This window comes from Cetorhinus maximus, chromosome 12, assembly GCF_964194155.1.
Source record: "Cetorhinus maximus chromosome 12, sCetMax3.hap1.1, whole genome shotgun sequence".
Lineage (NCBI taxonomy): Eukaryota > Metazoa > Chordata > Chondrichthyes > Lamniformes > Cetorhinidae > Cetorhinus > Cetorhinus maximus.
In genome coordinates, this window is record NC_135890.1 from 8,253,063 (window position 1) to 8,273,265 (window position 20,203).

Consider the following 20,203-nt stretch of genomic DNA (forward strand, 5'->3'; position numbering starts at 1 on the left):
CTTGCTGCAGTTGCGACAACACCCACTACGGAGCTCTTGCTACTGCTGGGATTGCTGGAGTTGCTGGCCAATCTGATTGGCCAACAGTCCCAGAGGGTGGGACTTCCTATCCAGTAAGGGACATCAATTTAGCCTACCCACAGTGCATTATGGCTGTGGGGCAGGCTTGCACAGAACAAGTCGGCTTCTAGCCAACTTTCTTTCGAGGGGGTAGAGGGAGAGTTATGTTGGTGGGGGAAAACTGTTTGCCCCCTCCCCACCCCTCTAAAATACTGCCCGTAGTGACGGTTTGAGCATAGGAGTTTCTCAGCAGTAAAGTCTAAGGCACTGGGACCATGCAAAATTGATGCTATACTGCCCTCACTGGCGGGAGGCTGCTAGTACAGAGTGACAAATTTACAAAAGCAGTTTTTATTATAAATGTGAACATAGGAATTTATAATGGAAAAAGTGAACAGGAAAGTTTATTAGACATGAAATTTGCAGATGCAAAAATTTTAATAGTTCAGTAATTAAAAACCGATGTATGAAGATTCCTCAAACAAATATTCAGGTTCCACCTGTCTTGCTGGAAAATAGCACATAAAAGAAATGGATTATTTATGTGCTGGCATGTAAATAACATGGTTTCCTCAATCAATTCTCAAATTGGCACATCCTATGTAAATTACCAGCTTATATGCAACTGATTTTAAAAAATGTTGCCAGCTTTTTTTATGTTCCATTCTATGCTAAAGAGGGTTCTAGGCAAACAAACTTGAGAGGTAATTTAAGATTTAAAACAACACTTACATAAATCAGCTTCCTTAAATTAAATAATGCAAGTTCCTTCCAGTGCCGGATGCTTTCCACCTCAGATTTAAGACATTCAAAACTGTAAACTAATCCTGTTGTTTTATGGCTAATCAATTTGCTACCACAATAAATTATTATTCCTCAGTGCTGCATTCACTTAGGTCTAGCAAATAAACAGACTGTTCCCAAAACAAAGGAGTACCAAGTGAGTTCATTTTAAGTTTCTTCATTTACCTCCATTATTAAGCAATCAATTGATTCTTATTTTTTAGGAGCAGCAAATTTGGGAAAAGCAATAAGTTTAATGATTGAGAAATAAACAACTTTGTACTTCAAACTGTGCTAAAACCATAACAATTATTTTAACATGGAGCATGTATTCGATTTTGAAATCAATAATAGCATAACAGGCACATAAATGCTTGCTGGCAAGACAGAACTGTCTAGCAGAGCTGGAATACCATGCAAAGCAATAATTATAAACTAAAACATGAGATCTCACAAATTAATCTAATCAAAAATAAATAGATTAATGAAATAGCTTAGAGTTCTAAAGAAGATATTATGACTCAGAAATATTACAGCTAGTAATTCTGCATCATTTAGCAGATTTTCCTGAAGCTAGTTTCCTGCTTTTGTGTGATTCCTTTTCCGACAAAGTTAACTACTTAAGTTAATGGCTAATTTTTCACGGCATTGGTGAGACTCCACAGACCTTTAAAAATGGCGGTCAGGACCCAATTCCTGGAGTCATGACCCCATTCCCAGGGTTTCCGATTTTCAGGAATGCCTTTTAAGGCTGAGGGCTGGTTCGGGAAGCGAGCTCACACCCTGCACTCCTGACCTGGCCAGCTCCATTGCTGGGATAGGCATATCCTAGTCCCCCACAATTTTCATGGAGTCGGCCAACTTTTCAAAGTGTTGTGGCCATGGACCATAGTCTGCATGAGGGAACCTTTTGAAAGGCAAGTTCAAAAGGTCCTCCTCGTGTCTCCCATGCCAAGGTATGCTCCTCACCCATCCCCTATGACTCCTCATGCCCCCTATGCCAAGTTATGGTGCTTTCATGCCCATTCGCCCACTATATACTACATAGAAACAATTAACTCTATTTTGACAGTAGAATGTGTATAAAAAAAAAGCTTTAAAAGAAAACCCAGTCATTCATTCATAACCTTCCACTTTCTTTAGAAAAACTGTGCTACAGGCCAATAAAAATGTGCCAATCATCCAGACTCTTTTAAGTATCAACAGCAGAAACTGCAAGCACATGGAATCTTTTTACCTTGTGTAAATAAACATTGTGAAATTGTGAGAGGTGAGGGCTGGAGAGCCTGTTTTATTATAAGTGGGACAAATTCCCACAGCTGAGATAAAGGGGTCCCCATCAACCTCCCATTGTATTATGATGAGTCCTCATCTGAACCCAGACTGGATAAATTTCAAAGAGTCAAATGACAAACACGGGATGTTTATCGACCTGACAACCCAACCTATTTGGAAAAGGAATTTGGACTCGTAGCAGGTCAGATGGGTGAGTCAGCCATGTCTGTTTACCTTTCAAAACAGCAAGAATCAACGCTGCAGAGAACAGAATCCATGAGAATGTCATCAAACCTCGAGCAGTCAACTAAAAGGCCAAGGTAATCAACAGAAATACCATGAAAGTGGGAGAAGGGATCTCCTTAACTTGTTCCAACTTCAAGTTCACTTAAGAACCAACCTCCTGGAAATTAAACTACAAGAAGGTTCACAGCTTACTGAGAAATCTCTGCTTAGAAGAACTTCATTTCAACCAAAAGTTTCAAATCATCTAATATACAACAGGTCTTTCACGAAAGAGACTAAGACTGTATTGTTTCTTCATCCTTCATCTGCATCTAATTTTTGGATGAGTGATAGTTTGTGTGAGGCGAGCGAGTCAGTTTGAACCTTCGGGGTAATTGTGGGATAAAAGTAACCTTTTTTATTTTAAAACTCAAAAAAGTGCGCTGCTGCAATTATTTAAATTGGGACAATCACTGAGGGCAAGAAAGTACACACAGTTCACATCCAAAACCTTTTAATCACCGAGAAAAAGAAAACATAAATCTCTCTGTGACACTATATTATCTCGCTTAGCCTACGCAATGCCACAGAGGATTAACTAGCATACCTAAAAATATACAAAGCAGATTTTCTCTTTAAAAGGAAAACGCTACAAGGACCTCTGTTCCAACTGCCTTTGATACTAGACGCAATTTTAGGTTAGATAATAGAGCACCTGGAGATATCCTATCTTAATTTTCAACTGCCAAATGAGGAAAATCACCAAACTCTGGACTAGTGTTAGTATCTACCTATGCTCGTACTTCAGTCCTGGTCAAGAATAATGTGGAAAAACCATTCAGTAACTGATGTATTTGTCCATTTTCCTTTAAAAAAATTCTTGATTTTTAGTGCTGCTTTCTTTGAATGGTCAGAGAAGGGGCTAAGCTAATATAAATCCCATGCGATTTATATGGCACAATACATTAGCAGAATCAGTATGCAAGGTGCAGATTGATTATGGATCTAGACAATTTTCCTTTGAAAAATTGCTACATTGCAATGTAATTTTAAGTTTGAATGATTTATGTGCTAAGTAATTTGCAGAATCTACCTGTAGTTTATGACAATCTCAAGTTGTTCATAGAATCTGAAGAGAACTGGTAATCAAAATCCATTAACTGCTGATGAGCTTTCAATTAGGTCCAACTGTATCTCCAGTTACATTAAATAATTTTTATGCCTCTAGTTATTGCAATACCCATGATCCCAAATGTTTAGAACAATGCAGTCAGTAAGATAACACAGACCACAGAATGCAGCAGCATTCTATTTGCAGGAAAAGCATTAAAAAAAACAGAAAAGGCATATCATTTAAATAAAAGCAAAATACTGTGGATGTTGGAAAACATTAACAGGTCCAGCAGCATCTGTGGAGCGAGACATAGAGTTAACGTTTTGAGTCCATTATGACTCTTCTTCGGAACCAGAGAGTGGTAGATCTCTCTAGTTCCAAAGAGTCAGCTTGGACTTGAAACGTTAACTCTGTTTCACGCTCCACAGATGGTGCTGGACCTGTTGAGCTTTTCCAGCATCTTCTGTTTTTATTTAAGGCATATCATATTTAAAGCTACTGTGCCACTTACCTATTTTTCAGCATAAATACATGGAGTTACTGCTACAATGCACACATTATATATAATATTCAGCAACAGACTTAATTGAATGAATATCTTCTATAGATTAGCTCTTTTACCCTTTCCCAGACTTGGAATATATACCTGTAGGTGGGTCTAGCTTGCAGCTGTTTTCCTGGCACCATCCCACTGGTCGGAGTCTACAGTCCAGATAAAACAACCACTGGTCATGTTTGTCAATATCGTTCAATCCTTCATAACGTAAGCACAATCTCCCACCAACATTCTCAACCACGCGGACTATCCAGTATTGAAACGGGTTTTTAGAATCCTGAAGTTCAATTAGAGATTTGGGGGTAACAAGGTCCACAGTGTTCTTTCCTCTTAATGGCTGTTTGAAATGAAAGAAAAAAAATCTAAATTACAAAAAAAAAGTTAGTATCTTTTTAAATTATGCTCCAAATAGAAAAATACAAGATTTTGCATGCATTTACATACAACTATCTCTCATTTTATATTGTATTCTGCATATTGATTATTTCCTACTTTAGCATCATGGGCTTACACTAACAGTAAGTTGAGAATGCTGAAAATTAAGTGCATGTTCTTTTTCTGCAACATGATTAGCTTAAATACAACTATGCAACATTCGAAAATACACAAATACTCTAGGTCTATTTTATGACCATTTTTAGATGCTTACCCCTTCCAGAAGGTTTGCAGGAGCTGTCCTTGCACCAGTCAAATCCTGAATCAGAAACTCTGTCCAGTCTCCATGTTTCTCACAAATTGCTGCAAGAAAAGGAAAGAAAATTCTGGTGAACAAATCACAGATTCATTCTCCTTCTTAGGCTGACCTTATTGGGTATCCGTGCCTGTTAGCATACTGTGGACATTTATTATGCACGTGATAACAAATTGTTTCAAGTAACTGGAATAAATATCCAGGTTTCACAGCATTTTGGTTAACAGATCAAAATAGCATAATTCATTTCAATACAATTAATCACACAAACTCAAGCACAGTAATTACATAGTAGATGACAAAATACCCTCTACCACGATAATAACACAATCAATTCATGGTTAAATAATGATAAGCTACTCCATGTATTCTATTAGAGATATTAAGGACTTGGACCTCAATGTCCCAGATTTGAACTAAGTGCGGTAGCAGGCGGGAAAAAGGAAGTTTTACTCGCTGGCTGCAATGCAATGGCAGCTTTTCACACTGTATTGCCCCAATCTCATTAATCATGCATAACCAGGAACCACGCCAAATCACTGGCAGGGCGGCCTCATTCACCTGCCCTGCTGTCACATCAGGCCTTCAGTAAACCGGGCACCATATTTAAAGGCCACCCCTGCAAAGAGCTAGCACTCTAAGGGATAGGAAGCTGCTGCAAAGTCATAGCTGCCAAATGAAGGAAATGTGCTGCCCCCAGATTTAGCGATGCCTCTTTTGAGCGCCCACTGGACGCAGTGAAGGCCCACCACGTTGCCCTCTACACCGGGTCTGGGTGAAGGCCAGCAATCAAGGTGACAAATCCAGCATGGGTGGCAGTGGCAGAGGTGGTCAGCACCAACACCTTGCAAAACAGGACAGCCACCTAGTGCTGAAAAAGGATGAGTGGTCTCATCTGTTCCGCCAGGGTAAGTCACTCTTCTCATCACTCTCAACTCACACACTCAAGCCCATCACACATCCAAAGCGATCTCACACCTCAAGGGAAAGCACCACTAACTCTCACACACACCCTCATATCTCCATCAAGTTCATATTTTCTGGAGCTCACGTCCTCATCCCGTCCATGGCTCCGCTCACCACACAAACATTCCACACAGTGCCATGTGTCCTGCTCACACACTCTCCATCTGTTTTCATGCAGGAGAAGCTGGCTCACAGCAGCAGGGAGAGGTCCCAGACCCAGGGTGGAGTGGGAGTGGCCCACATTAGGCCCCTCACTCACTTTGAGGGGCGTGCCATTGCGCTGACTGGTGAGGATGTGGACCCTGTCTACAGCAACGGTGAGGTTGGCGGCGAATACCCACATGAGGATCCTGCACCACATCATCCCTCTATCAACGCAAATGTGAGTGCTCTCTCTCCTGCTTTTGACTCTAATCATCTCTACTTTGGTTCTCAGGGAGCTCTGCCAAGCTGCCACCCTCAGCCCCATCCAGTCCCTCAGCTCCATCCAGGTCCTCACCTTGAGCCAAAAGGACACCTCCACCATTGAAGAGCTGAAAATAAGCAGCCCGGAAGACCTGCCACAATGCTTACCCACACCCTCCACCAGCGCAGAGATACACACCTCGGTGGGACCTAGATCTAGAGCATGCACGGGTTCACAATCCGATGTTCACTGCGCAGACACATGTCTGCAGCGGGAGGAGGCAAGTTCAGCTGATTTCCCCGGCACTCTGAGGACTGCTGGGGAAGAGGCATCTGTGGGGTCCAAGTCAGATAACAAAGCCTCTGGATTTGGCCTTCCAACTCATCCTGGGAAGTCAGCAGAAGGCAGGGGAACATCACGCAGAGCTGTTGGAAGCCCTCAATAGGGTGGCTTGTGAATCAGAGGAGTGCATCTGCCTGCTCTCTGATGAAGTGGTGTCCACATGTATTGTACACATGTACACGTATTGAGGTCTCCATGGAAAGAATGCCAGACGCTATGGAGACCCTGGTCCAGCAGATGCACGCAGACCTGGGCTCCATTGTGGTAGCCATGGGTGAGTTCCTGCAGCAGCAACACAAGAGAGAAACGGGGCACCTCGATGTCCCTCCAGGTGCTGCTCCCCCTCGAGGAGTCAGGCCAGGGCCCTCGAGCATCCAAAGGGAGGAGGGAGCGGCAGCTGGACACCCCTGGGTCATCCACTCAAGAATCTCAAAGGCTGTCCTCTGAGTCCCCTTTGCCTGTGACCCCCTCAACCTCAAGCTTTGTCATTGCAGAGGGAGTAGCTGGTCCACAGGAGGACAGCCAAAGCAAGCTGGAACCCTCAAAGCCTCGGCTCTCCAGAGGATGCAGACAATAGGGCCAACCATTGCACACACTGCCTCCTCCCCTGCTGCGTATGTTAGGGCAGCGCCTAGAAGTGTTAGGTCTAGAAAGGTTAAGAATTTCTGATTCCAACTGGTTGCACAGGTGAGCACATTTTGTCACTTTATCATCTGAAAATATATTCACTTTCATTGAATAATGTGTAATGGTGTCTTTCAGCTTCATTTATAGGCTTCGCAAGTCCTCCCCCTGCATCCCTCCCACTAGCAGTTCATATACATGCAGCCGGCCCACGAATGGTTCTGGAGGGAGAAATGTGTGTGGGGCAAGACCTTTCGGAGCCTCGTGCAAGCACTCTCCCATGCACGTGGATCCTTCCTCCATCACACTCACCTCAATATCCTGAGCATTTTCAATGCTGCCTGCTGGGGTTCACTTTCAGTTCTTCATCTGAACTTAACCTGCATCTCTGCCCACCCACTGATCACATTTCCATGCAGCACCTGTTCCCGCCCAACACGAGGCTCCTTTCACTTTCAATTTTACAAAATGGTACTGGTGAATTTTGTTTTCAGCTCCCCTGTCCTTTCCCCTCCATCAGTCACCCACTGCCTTCTCCCATCACTGTGACACCCCCAACATCACCTTCCCCTCCCCACCATCACATACCAGCCTCAACTCTTTTCTTTCTGGGATATCCAGGTGAAAGAGCACGTCTTCTACCTCCCCCAGAATCCCACCCCCATCCACACTGACCTCCCTGACCACCTCCTTCGCACTCCCAGGGTTCATGTCTGCCTCTGAGTCCCCACCAACCACCCTCGCCGTCCTTTCTGCTACTGTCGCACCCTTACCCTCCCATGGTGCCCTCTCTCATTCTCACCATTCCATCCTATCATGCCCACCCTCATTTTGCTCTCTAGGAGGCAGTCATCGACTCCACAAATCCCTCCCTTGCACGTTCCCTCCCTCCGAACTTCACCCTGCCCCCTAACTCCTTCCTCCTCCTGGCCTGGACTCCTTCCCTTACACTTACCTCCTGAGTTGCCGTATTCCCCCCATCACGCCCTCCTCTCTCCCAACTTTTGATGATACGCAGATGTATTAAAATGAAATTCCCGACATGCGGCCGCAGGAAATGTGGCCCGCCACTGATGGGTGGAGCGGTCGATTGCAAACTGGTTTCACAACGGCGTGAAACCAATTTTTGGCCATCCTGTCATATTGTCTACTCATGTGCGCCATGAAGCCCGACGCCAATAGGCACCGAAAATTGCACCCCATGTAGCGAACAGTCCTAGCCCTCTGGCCAAAAATCAATAATTCAGTCATTTAATCACCAACCAAAATGTTGGTCCTTGGCAAAATACTTTATAGGGCATTAAAACTTCAGGCTCTCTGTAATAGATCTTTAACCTACACAATGTATGTATTCATAAACTGTCATTTTAGAAATAAAGTTTTGTCAGCTGCTCTTAAATAGAAATGAAATTAGTTTCAATTTTTCAGAACACTGCCCCCATTCCAAACACAGCTACTAATTTCCTCAAGAACCCAATGACAAGTTAAACAGCCAATGAGCACTCTACCTACGGATGAAGTTAAATAGAGAGATAAGTATTTAAGTTAACTCTCCATCAAATTATATTTAACATTTAAAAAAAAGAGGGTGGAATAAAATAATTGAAAGCTTATTACAGCAAAAAAACAAATCTAATTACATTATTGTAACCAGGAAGTACTAGTGGTATCTCATCACTTTTTGCCAACATATTGGTTTTCCTATTAACTTATTCTGCAATATTACACATTGAAACAAAACAAAAAGGTATTTCTTCATTTTGTCCTTCACCTTTGTACTGAACCTAGATATTAAAAAAAGTTGGAGAAAATCTATAGATTATTTCAAAAATAAATTTAAAAACACATTTGCCCTTATAACTTGGGAAAAACATACATTTCTGATTGACAATAAGCTGCTTACACAGTAGTGTGTTGATGAAATGCTATTGAATGTCACCAGTAGGGGAAAAATAATTCACAGCAGGAGGCTAGTTGGAAGGGAAGATAATATGATCTTGTCTGAAATATTTTAAAAGACCAGTGGCCTCTGAACATCTGTAAACTGAGTAAGTTTCAGAGAGATGTAAGACAGAATGTATAGACTTTCACACATGTGCAGACCTATATAAATGCAAGTTCTTTTATCCAAGCATGAGTTTAAATAAATTAGTTTGTTGGTATTACAAACTTGAACCTGTATGGAAAACAAGACTGTACAAGGATTACTAATCCACTACTTTATTACTATCTTTATCTTTGTTCCAGGATTGATTGACAGGTTTTCCGTAACCATCCACAGCCATGGTCAGCACTGCATTACTAGCTACATAGAAGTTGAGGCATGAATACAAATACATGCTATTGAGTAGAAATCAATAAATCAGATATCCTTCTTGTTCATCCATATTTCTCTGCACAACAGGAGAAATTATATACAGGTTATTCTCTTAATAATTGACTTTGTTCTTATGAAGCAATTTCTATCTGAGTACTGTTTTAAATGTATAATACTGTACAATTGCAAATGGAATTTGTATTCCGACCTGTTCTTAATCACTAGCATAAGGCGATGAGATTACTCACGATGAGGTTTCTCTGGTAGTCCAGAGAAGCAGACACTGGCAAAAATGAGATCTTATCAAATATCTAGTCCATCTCATGTTGCAGCAAAAAAAAAAAATTCAAAGCACTAAGTGACTAAAATGTTTTTAGCAGGCTGGATTTTCAATTCAACTAGCATCCTTTTTTGATCAGGATCCTAGAATTCTGAATCTGCAAATCAAGGAGCCAGGGCTGACATCTACAGAGCATCCACTCATCCCTGTCAGGTCACACCAAATTGTCTAGCAACGTGAGGGTAATATATGAGATACTACACACTTAAGAAAACTGCAGGAAAGGGTCAGGAAGGGGAGCAGCCAGCTTAGTTTGGCTTCTCTGAGATTATTAACTTTTACCTGCATTGCAGAGAAGTCCTAAGGTTCAAGGAGGTAGCCAGCCTAACACATAGTCCATGTTACACTCTTGGCAGGTCACTGGCCCTGGCCCCAAACAGATCTAACATCCTGATCCATGTCTCCATCACAAGAACATGCAGGTCCCACTCAGACTTCCTAAAGTACACCACATTTACCATCATTGTCACCTTGGTTGCTTATGTCCTGCCATTACTCTCTTCGGCAGCAACGTGTTTCACATCATGCCACTACACCAAATCTGTTTCCTCCAAGACCCACCCATCAAACCTCCAGGCTCCCTTCATGGCCAATCTAGAGCGCAATTTTTATCCGATCTATTTCCCAACCTCATTCCCATATGTATCCGAGGCATTACAAGCTTAGTTACACAGCATGGATGCATGCATGAACTTATGTAAATTAGCTAACCTCACAGTTTGTGACGGGCTCAGTGTCAATACCTGATGGCAAACTCTCAATTCCATCAGTAGAACGGTTGTCAGAATTTAACCTTTAAATTTATTTGCAAATAGTTACAGAAAGGTTAGTACAGGGCATATTAAGTAGAAGTAAAGTCATGAAACTAAGTTTGTTCCAGCATCACAGAAGCCTGAATTTTGTAAGTCCTTGCCACTGACAAAGGGCTGGAAAGGGCTCAGGTTTGAAGGCGGGGGAAGGGGGTATGGTGGGGGGGTGCTTGTGAAATACAGTGTTGCCTTCCCAGCCAACCCCATCTCCCATTTTACGGTGGATGGGGGAGGCGTAAGGCAGTCCACCCAACCTTGAGCCTATTAAGGCCCTTAAGTAGCTAATTAATGGCCACTAAATTAACTCATTCCACCTTCACTGCTATTTTACCCATGACAGAGGGAAGCCCACGCCAGATGAGTAACCTGACAGCTTTTACTGCGCAAGCTGGTGCCGGACAAGGGGGAACCTCCTTTGTGGGGTCCCTGTGCCCATCGGAGACACTCCTCTCACTCAAAGTTATAACCCCCCCTTTAATCCTCCCCCTTGCCCGCCTCTCAAACCCAGCCCTCCACCAACCCCCTCGCTGGGGTCTGCAAGCCATGCCCTGCCGATGCCCTAGATATACGTTGAAGTCTGGCTCCATAACCTCCTCTTGTTCGGGGACTGCTTGTAGTCCCAGCAGTGGCCATGACTCGCACCTGGCGCTGCTGGGACTATAGAGCTGCCGGTCAGACAATCAGGTTGGTTGGCAGCTCTCTAATGCAGAACTTCCTCCCTGGGTGGTGGCAGAAGTCTTGCCCTTAGGCAATTAATGCTGCTTCAAGCATAAAATGGCTGTGGGAAAGCTGGCTTTTTGATGGGCTGGCTCCCTACCGACTTTTTAGTCAGTAGGGAAAACGGTGCCCCTAAAATCCAGCCCATAGACTTTGAAGACATATCCCAGGGTATGAATTAAAATTTACCACAAACGGACTGACCCAAGAATCCTGAAATTTCCTGGAGCTGCCAGCAGTACTGATTAAACTTTTTCATTTATTCTTCTCAAATCCTATGGACCATTCTTCAGCAGACAGAAGAAGCAAGTGACATATTAGCAAAGGTATGATAATGTTCCTTTATAGTTCTTGCAATTTTCCACAGAGTGGTTCCAGATGACAAGTACTGGTTTCATCTCAGCTGTGGAAAGCACCTAGCAAATGTTTGGTACTTCCCCTAAGACCTGAAACTTTTGGATAATAAGAAATGAACGGACTTGAACTTCAATGTTGCTATTTTAACGAGCATATGGAGTGAAAGTCAACCTTGTTTTTCAGCGCCAAAATACATGTTTAGGCCTATATTCAGCATATAAGTTGACCACTCATTTTTCAGCTAATAAATCTATGTACAGGGTTATACCCGCCTTAGTTGGCATCAATTTTTCAACTCAGAAATACATGTTTAGGGTATACTCGCCATATAAGTTGGTGCACAGGATCAAGCAGGCCATGCACCATGATGTGTGGCAGTTTAAGACTCATTCACATAGTTTAAGACTCATTCACACAGAGCAGACTGCACATGGCCACCGACGAACAGAAATGGGTCTTCCTGCACCAAACTGGCGGTTCACATTTTATACGCAGCATAAAAGTCGACCCCCATTTTTGGAAGGATTTTTCGAATCTTTAAAGATCAACCTTTATGCCGCCATCTACAGTAAGTAATTTAAAATATTATAAATCAGACAATGTCCCAAAATTAAAATGTATATTAAAATGAGGAACGTTTGAGGACTCTGGGTCTATACTCGATGGAGTTTAGAAGGATGAGGGGGGATCTGATTGAAACTTACAGAATACTGAAAGGCCTGGATAGAGTGGACGTGGGGAAGATGTTTCCATTAGTAGGAGAGACTAGGACATGAGGGCACAGCCTCGGAATAAAGGGAAGACCTTTTAGAACAGAGATGAGGAGAAACTTCTTTAGCCAGAGAGTGGTGAATCTATGGAATTCATTGCCACAGAAGGCTGTGGAGGCCAGGTCATTGAGTGTATTTAAGACCGAGATAGATAGGTTCTTGATTGGTAAGGGGATCAAAGGTTACGGGGAGAAGGCGGGAGAATGTGGTTAAGAAACTTATCAGCCATGATTGAATGGCAGAGCAGACTCGATGGGCTGAATGGCCTAATTTCTGCTCCTATGTCTTATAGTCTTATGGTAAAATGTTAAAAATATTAAAGGAAATTCAACTTTCAATATTCATATCAAATAATCTTCACAATGACATAGATTTTTAACATAAACTTGTTAAATGGAATCCAACTAGATTAACTAAAGTTAGATAATAAGACAATACTTCCACTATGTTCTATTTAAGTGCTACTGGCCCACTTCCATCTATCTCGATTTACTCAGTGAAGCTTAACACAGTCATTTAAATATACTGACATATTGAAACTGATTCATATTCAATTGGTGACTCGTTAGCAAATGCCCTTACTGGAATATTAAAAGAAATGATATTTTTAAAGCACTAATTGCCTTCTTATGAATTTGTTAATATAATTAACAGAAATTAGCAATCTAATAACCTTTAGTTAATATAGATATCCATGTGCATCTGTAGACCATATGTTAGTCACAAAAGGCTATTCAGGCTTAATCTTTAAATTAAAGGTAGGAGTCAATTGGAACTCCTTCTAGAAGACCTGTGGCAAACACGACAACATATATCCTCCAGAGGAGGTCGGCCAGACTAATATGCAAAATGAGCACATGCGCTTATCCAGGGAGCACAAGAATCGTGCCAAATGACACACCTGGCAAGATAAGATGGCTCCTTTGCATTCTTGCCCAGTTACCCCAATCCATCCACATGGACATGAACAAAGAATGCTCAAATTCTAAGGTATATAGCAAGTGCATACGACTATATCAAAACATTAATGGCATCAAATGTGCTCCTGCAAATAGGAAAACATTTTACTCCATCAATGCATAAAATTTTGGGAAAAATATTCAATGAAACATATTTGTGATAAATTAACTGAGGTGAAAAGACGTTTCTGGCATTCAAACACAAACACTGAGCTACCACTGTAAATACAAAGGCATTAACAAGGTCAGTTAACATGAGCAGATACAAAGATTTTATGACATTTTGCGTCCAAATTCCACAAAGGAGAAAATTCTATATGCTAGAATTTCCCCAAATGCATTATTTCTGCTGCTATCTCCTGATGCATAGCGCCATCTGTCACATGCATAAGAGAGGAAGATGAGAGTCTGGACAGGAGCAAATTTTCGGCTCCAGTATTTTCTGATGAGGAAATCACAGATGTTTAAATGAAATGTGTCTAGAATGATTGCTTGACAGAAAGAAAATATTAGCTACTAATATACTGTTGACAAATTTTCTAATTTATTCAAAGCAAATTGACAGTTGGAATCTTGTTGCACAAAAAAGAGACTCAAATCAACAAAATCAAATCAAGAAGATTCCAATTTCCTTTGTACATCCACTCAAACATTTCCATTAACTCTGCACAATTTACTGTCAATAAAGAAAGTAGCAACTTTGAGAGGGTAAGGATGGTAACTTCAGAGGGGGATACATCACTTGCATTGGAAAAGGCAGCTGCAGTTAGATTGGAAGCTGAAGCTATATCTTCCAGAGGAGGTTGGCCAAACTAATATGCAAAATGAGAACATGCGCTAATCCAGAGAGTGCAAGAATAGTGCCAAATGACACCTGGCAAGGTAAGGTGGCTCCTTACTTGTCCAGTTACCCCAATCCATTCATACGGACATGAACAAACACTACAATGCAGTGGAACAACACTATAGAACACAATGTAATGTTCCCAAAATTACCATGATCAGACAGGATATTAGTTTAACTATTTCTTCTCAATTTCAATTTAGTAAACAGTTTTTACCAATTAGGCTGTTCATAATTTAGGGAAGCATCTGAACAAATACAAAATATGGCATAGATTCCAACAGGGATAAAATACTCAAAGGCAGGAATATCAAAACCAAACTAAATTAAACAACCTTATATAAAGCATTCATGGTCACATAATCTTACAAAAGGGCTGCAGCTATCATTATTGGGGGGTGCAGAGGAATAAAGGTACAATTTATATCTGGTGGACAGAAAGCACTGCAGTGTACTTGGTTCAAAATGCCCAGACCTTGTGTTACCAAATGGATTAATTATTCATTTTAGTGCTGCAGAAATAATACTGCACAGTGCAACAGGGAGCCTTTAAGTTCTCTTAGGAACATTTGCTAAGCTTTTCACTCATTTCCTCACAAAGCTTGTAAAAGCACAATTAACTATTTTTATTTCCCCAATTTATTATTTCATTTATAAAACATATCCAACTTTTACCATACTTTGAAGCTGGCGGGACAAGTTGAAAAAAAGCTGCTAAAAAAGCATATGGGATACTTGGCTTCATACATAAAGACAGAGTACAAAAGCAAGGAAGTTACACAAAAGTGTTATAAAGCAATGGGCAGGCCCCAGCTACAGTGTTGTGCCCAATTCTGGACACCACACATTAGGAAGGATACCAAAGCCTTGGAGAGGGCGCAGAGGAGATTTACCAGAGTAATTTTGGGGATGAGGGACTTCAGTTATGTAAAGACTAAAAAAGTGGGATTTTTCTCCTTGGAGCAGAGACGGTTAAGGGAAGAGTTTTAGGAAGATTTAAAGAGATGTTCAAAATCATGACAGGGTTTCATAGAAGAAGAAATTGTTTCCACCAGTGGGAGAGTCAGTAACCAGCGGACATATATTTAAAATAATAGTCAAGTGAACCACAGGACTTTGCTTTTATTCAAAATAATCTGGAATGCACTGTCTGAAAAGGATGGTGGGAGCACATTCAATCACAATTTTCAAAAGGGAATTGGATAAATATTTGAAAGGAAAAATATGTACGACGATGAAAGTGTTGGGCAGTGGGACTGATTGCATTGCTCTTTCAATGTACCACAACAGGGATGATGGGTCAAATGGCCTCCTTCTGTGCAGTAAGATATCATGAAACTTTTGTTAGGCTCGTGCCTCTGTTATTTGTTTAACAGTAAGAGTGACATTGGTATTTTTTGTTTTGTTTTTTGGTAATAGGGTGAAGAAAAGTGGAATCAGTATATTACTCCAAATTAAGGGGAAGTCTTTTACTCCCATTTTTGTCAAATAAAAGCTTTTTAACATTCATTCCCAATAATGGCCCTAAGTGCTTTCAAATTAGCATAAATTTTACAGAAACCTTTTACAAATATTATGAAATAGTAAACGTGAAAGATCTTTTTGCCAAACAAAAAGGTTCAATTGGGGTTAAGTATTACCATCTTTAAAGTTCCAGTTTATAGACAAGTTTATACAATATATTACAGCCCTGAACATAACTCAATATTTCTTCAATATTACAAGTTAGGAAACATTGAGACAGGTCATCAGAAGTACTGTTATTTTTCATAAAAACTAATCAATATTTTATAATCTCAAGAGTTCCTTATACACACTAAAAGGTTTGTGATAGAGAAAGCTCTTTCCTATGGATGCAGTGTAGATTTTGTCATGATAACTTGCAAAACAAAGTATTCTTTTCCTAAAGTAACAGAAGTAGCTTCTAACCCACAAGGACACTTAATGAATACCGTATAGTTGATTGATAGAAAAAAAATACAGCCTTCAGTTTGTAAAGGCTCATCTTGTCTACTGCTGTGGTAACAGTGGTCACAGATTCTTAACAAGCAAAAGTGCCCAGGTTTTTGGTTTAACATATCACTGGGTTTTATTTTCAAATATATATTCGATTTCCTTTGAAAGTTACTAATGGATCTGTTTCTATCTCCCTTTCAGGCAATGTGTTACAAATTGTAACATCTCACTGCATATATAAAAAAATAATCCTCAGCAGGGCATTTTCTAAATAAGTCTGCAATCTGCAATTTGACAAACTTACAACTCACTCTTTCAAAGCAGTATTACACATTTTGATGTCTTCACTTTATATTTCATTACACTGTGGTCACAGATCACGGTATGGGTTTGTCCAATAAATTTTAATAAAGTAACAATGCTTACTTATTGAAAAAAATCTATTACAGTTCAAGCATATTAAGACATAGCAAGATTCACTGTTAACATGATTGAATTTACACAAATGCAGTTGTTCATTACATAATGATAGGAAGAGATTAGGTCCAATGTCCAAAGTAAACATTTGCCTGGGACAAAGCTCTAAAATGAAAGGCCTATCAAGTAGGTGAGGAAAAGGCAAAACACAGATCTTGAAAATGCTGGCAGAAACATTCAATGAACAACTAGTTGTGAAGGATGATATGTAAAGCTTTGCATCTTCTGCCTATTCATTCCAGATGAATGACATACAGCAGGGTATTCAACAGAGATTTGCCATTCAATAACAGAAGTAGCAAGCATTTTAAATGGTAGCTCAGCACTCAGGCACAGATTAGCCTACAAAGCTTCACAATCCCAGTAATTAGGTCCCTTGTCGTTGAATATCTTTGCCACAGTGTGCTGATTGCACCAATGAAGTTCTATTAAAAATAAATCCATTACAGAAATGCTGTTGTGGAAGCATAAGTGACAGATCAAAATGGGACATAATCTTAATTCAAATTTTTATCATTCCGGACAACCAACCATTTTGTAGACAAATAATGTGCTAATGAAATGCTTGGTGCTGCTGAAAGATTGCAACCAGCATAACACTGATCTGTTAGCTAAAATGAGAGGAAAAAATAGATAATCACCTCAACAGAAATTTGGAGATTTTCACACATATGGTTCATTTCAGGAAGCAATATACTTATCAGTGAATTATAGCCCATTACAGCAAGTAGGAGCACAATGAATGACAATGAAGTGTCACACACAGCTGGTCCACTTTCTGCCTGCCAGACCCAGCTGGTATTTGGATAATGGGCAAACATTGCCACATGTTCAAAACCTTTTTACAACTTTCATTTTTCTTTACAAGTGAAAGTAATTAAGAGTAATTTACTCCAGGGAGGAACTTCAGCCACTTTCAATGCTTGTTGTTCTTATTATTCTTATTATAAGTACAAGTTACTATTGATTACAGACTTATCACCTATTGTGCCTTCAGTATTGCCAAATGTAGTACTAAGGGAGAAAAAGTAAAATATGTTTACTTACTTGCCAAAATAATTTTATGAATCAGAGACCAGCAATCACATCATGGAGACAAATGCACCTTAATTCCCATATACATGACACCAGAATACAAAAATTGTCATGTGCTTGTGGGAACCTTTCTGACCCGAGATGGGCACTACTTGCTAATCATCCTTAAGGCAGGTGGACGAACAATTTACAGTCCCCATTAAAGATTATTAACCAAAATCCAAATCTACTTATTATTAACGACTGTGTCCCACAGCATTGTTGCTGATCTGTTGACTCAGCTGAATTGAATGAATGTGATGTTATCCACAGTTAAACAACTTGCTGTCACAAAACCCCTGATTTCACATGGCATGTAGTACAAAATTACATACATGTTTTTTTCAGAAAATAGCATTTTGAGATACAGTACTCAGTAATTTGAGAAGTGACATATGGCAAGTGTGGCGTGCTAGGGAAAAGCATGTGACTTTGGACCGACAAAGCTCTCACCACTCTTCTGTCATTTCTGGATCTGTTTTGCACTAATTAAATTGAGATTGGTTGCTATGATCAACAACTTCATTATTATTGTAATATTACAAGTGAACTAGCTGGACATTGGTCTTCTCATCTAGCAATTCCTAAGTTCCCAAAGGTTCCTTGAGTAAAGTACAAAAGGGACTGCTGGCACCTATGGAATAATGCAGCACATAATAGGTAATACTTGATATATTGCTTGGAATTTTTTTTTTTGTGAAAGAGTTGATGTTGTTACTTTATATTCTCCATCTACGAGCTCAGACAGTGGTCTTTCAACATCCACATTAACTTCTGAGCAGCTTTCACTGAACAAAGATGAGGAACAGGAACCAGGGGCTGGATTTTATGGTGCCCTTCTATAATTCAGCCCCTGGATTAGTTTCTCCCCTGCCCCAGCCTCGGCTTACCGTCTGTATGTAGCATTTCTACTGCTGCCCTCAGATCAGCTAAGGCTCAAATTATGGATAGAAGCTGGGCCATTCTGATGCACATCAGCACTTTTATGTTACGCTCATCTGACAGCATGGAAGTGGGACTTCTTGGTGAACATTCTTAGCAAACTTCAGCAATTTTACATTTTGCTTTTAGCAGGCCTGAGAAACCCTAGTACCAGGTCTTACCATGACCCTTATATAATGCAAACATTCTAATGACTCAATAGTATAACAAGTGCTTGATCCATAATGTTTTCTGGGTATGTAACATTATGCATTGTCATGGAAATTATTTTTATTGACTCAGCACTAACATCACAAAATCATCAAAAGGAGCCTGTAAAGGTTCCCATATTTTTCTAACAGTGTAACTGTGACACGATGAGCCATTAAGACTTCCCCTAGCACAAGTAAGCCTCTTCACCAACACTGCTGACTGGGCCACATGGCAACACTGCCACATAATTTATCTTCTAGAGCCTTTAGGTGGGCACGCCAGAACAAGAGGTTTGTGAGTCCAAGTGACATGAATGGTGCACTTGCAAAAAATTGTTGCTAGGTAAGGCAATGTAGAGAGTGCTCAGATTTCCTTCATTAAGTTAATAGTCAGTGTACTGCACCTGTGTACACACAGATCTATTCAAGCCTTCAAAACCTCTTTAGTTTTCAATTCATTTAAGAGAGATTAAGGAAAACCTTCATGCAGGTTTTTAAAATTGCCACTTTCACTCAAAGATCAGCTACATAGTATTCTTATCAGAAACTACCCACTCTTGAAAATCATATTTCTATAATTGACACAAACAATTCCTAGACTCACAAAACCAAAGTATATCTCTATCATTGCTGAGATAAATCTGCTGAATTTGCAACTCAGTTGAATAATGATCTGAGCTGTCATTTGGTCTCAAAATAGATTCAGCCACAATATCCCAAGTCCCTACTGTGTCAATCAATGATCTCGCTGCTTTTAGGTTTTCTGATCAGTGTCTGACAGCACCAAACAGTAGTTTTTATTGAACTTTTCCCAAAGAGGTCAGCTCCTATCCTTACCTGCTTACAATATTAGTGACATAGTCCAAGCTCTGACATCAGTTCATACTGATGTAATACATTTTTCTTTGTCTGCATTGCTTGGTGTTTAAAAACATGAGTGCATTTGGTTTGAAAAATAGAAGTGCGAAATTGGTCCTTTGGAACGCCATAACATACAACAGATTTTATTTTCTATTGCACTCAATCGTTATCCCCCATTTTGCACTATAACCGAAAACTACTTTCACCCCTAAAACCACTTAAAAGAGACACTTGCAATAGCATGAATGTCAAACTAGTATCAACTGTTATACTTGCATTTTATAAAGAAATTAAATTGTGATGTATTTTCTTCAATAAGTTATACAAAATCAAAACACCTTAATTCTAACAAGTGTGCACTTTCATCAGTAGTACTTAGTACTACTTAATACTTGAAGGGAAAAAATACAGGGCTAATGGGGAAAGAACAGGGCAGTGAGATTAATTGAATAGCTCTCGTAAAGAGTTGGCATAGGCACAATGGACTAAATGGCCTCCTTCTTTACTGTATCGTGGGATCACAAATTCCTGACACAGAAAAAAGGCC

The 20,203-nt window shown here is 40.3% G+C and overlaps 1 protein-coding gene across 3 annotated transcripts in view; it reads right to left on the minus strand.

Moving 5' to 3' along the window:
• Window positions 1–20,203, minus strand: part of sfmbt2 (Scm like with four mbt domains 2) — a 197,387-nt gene that overhangs the window by 121,713 nt on the left and 55,471 nt on the right. For all 3 annotated transcript variants that reach the window (XM_078552971.1, XM_078552973.1, XM_078552972.1), the window contains 2 exons: window positions 4,663–4,751; window positions 4,104–4,350 (listed from right to left, as the gene is read on the minus strand). In XM_078552971.1, the coding sequence (XP_078409097.1) occupies window positions 4,104–4,350; window positions 4,663–4,751 (336 nt within the window). The remainder of the gene's footprint in view (window positions 1–4,103; window positions 4,351–4,662; window positions 4,752–20,203) is intronic.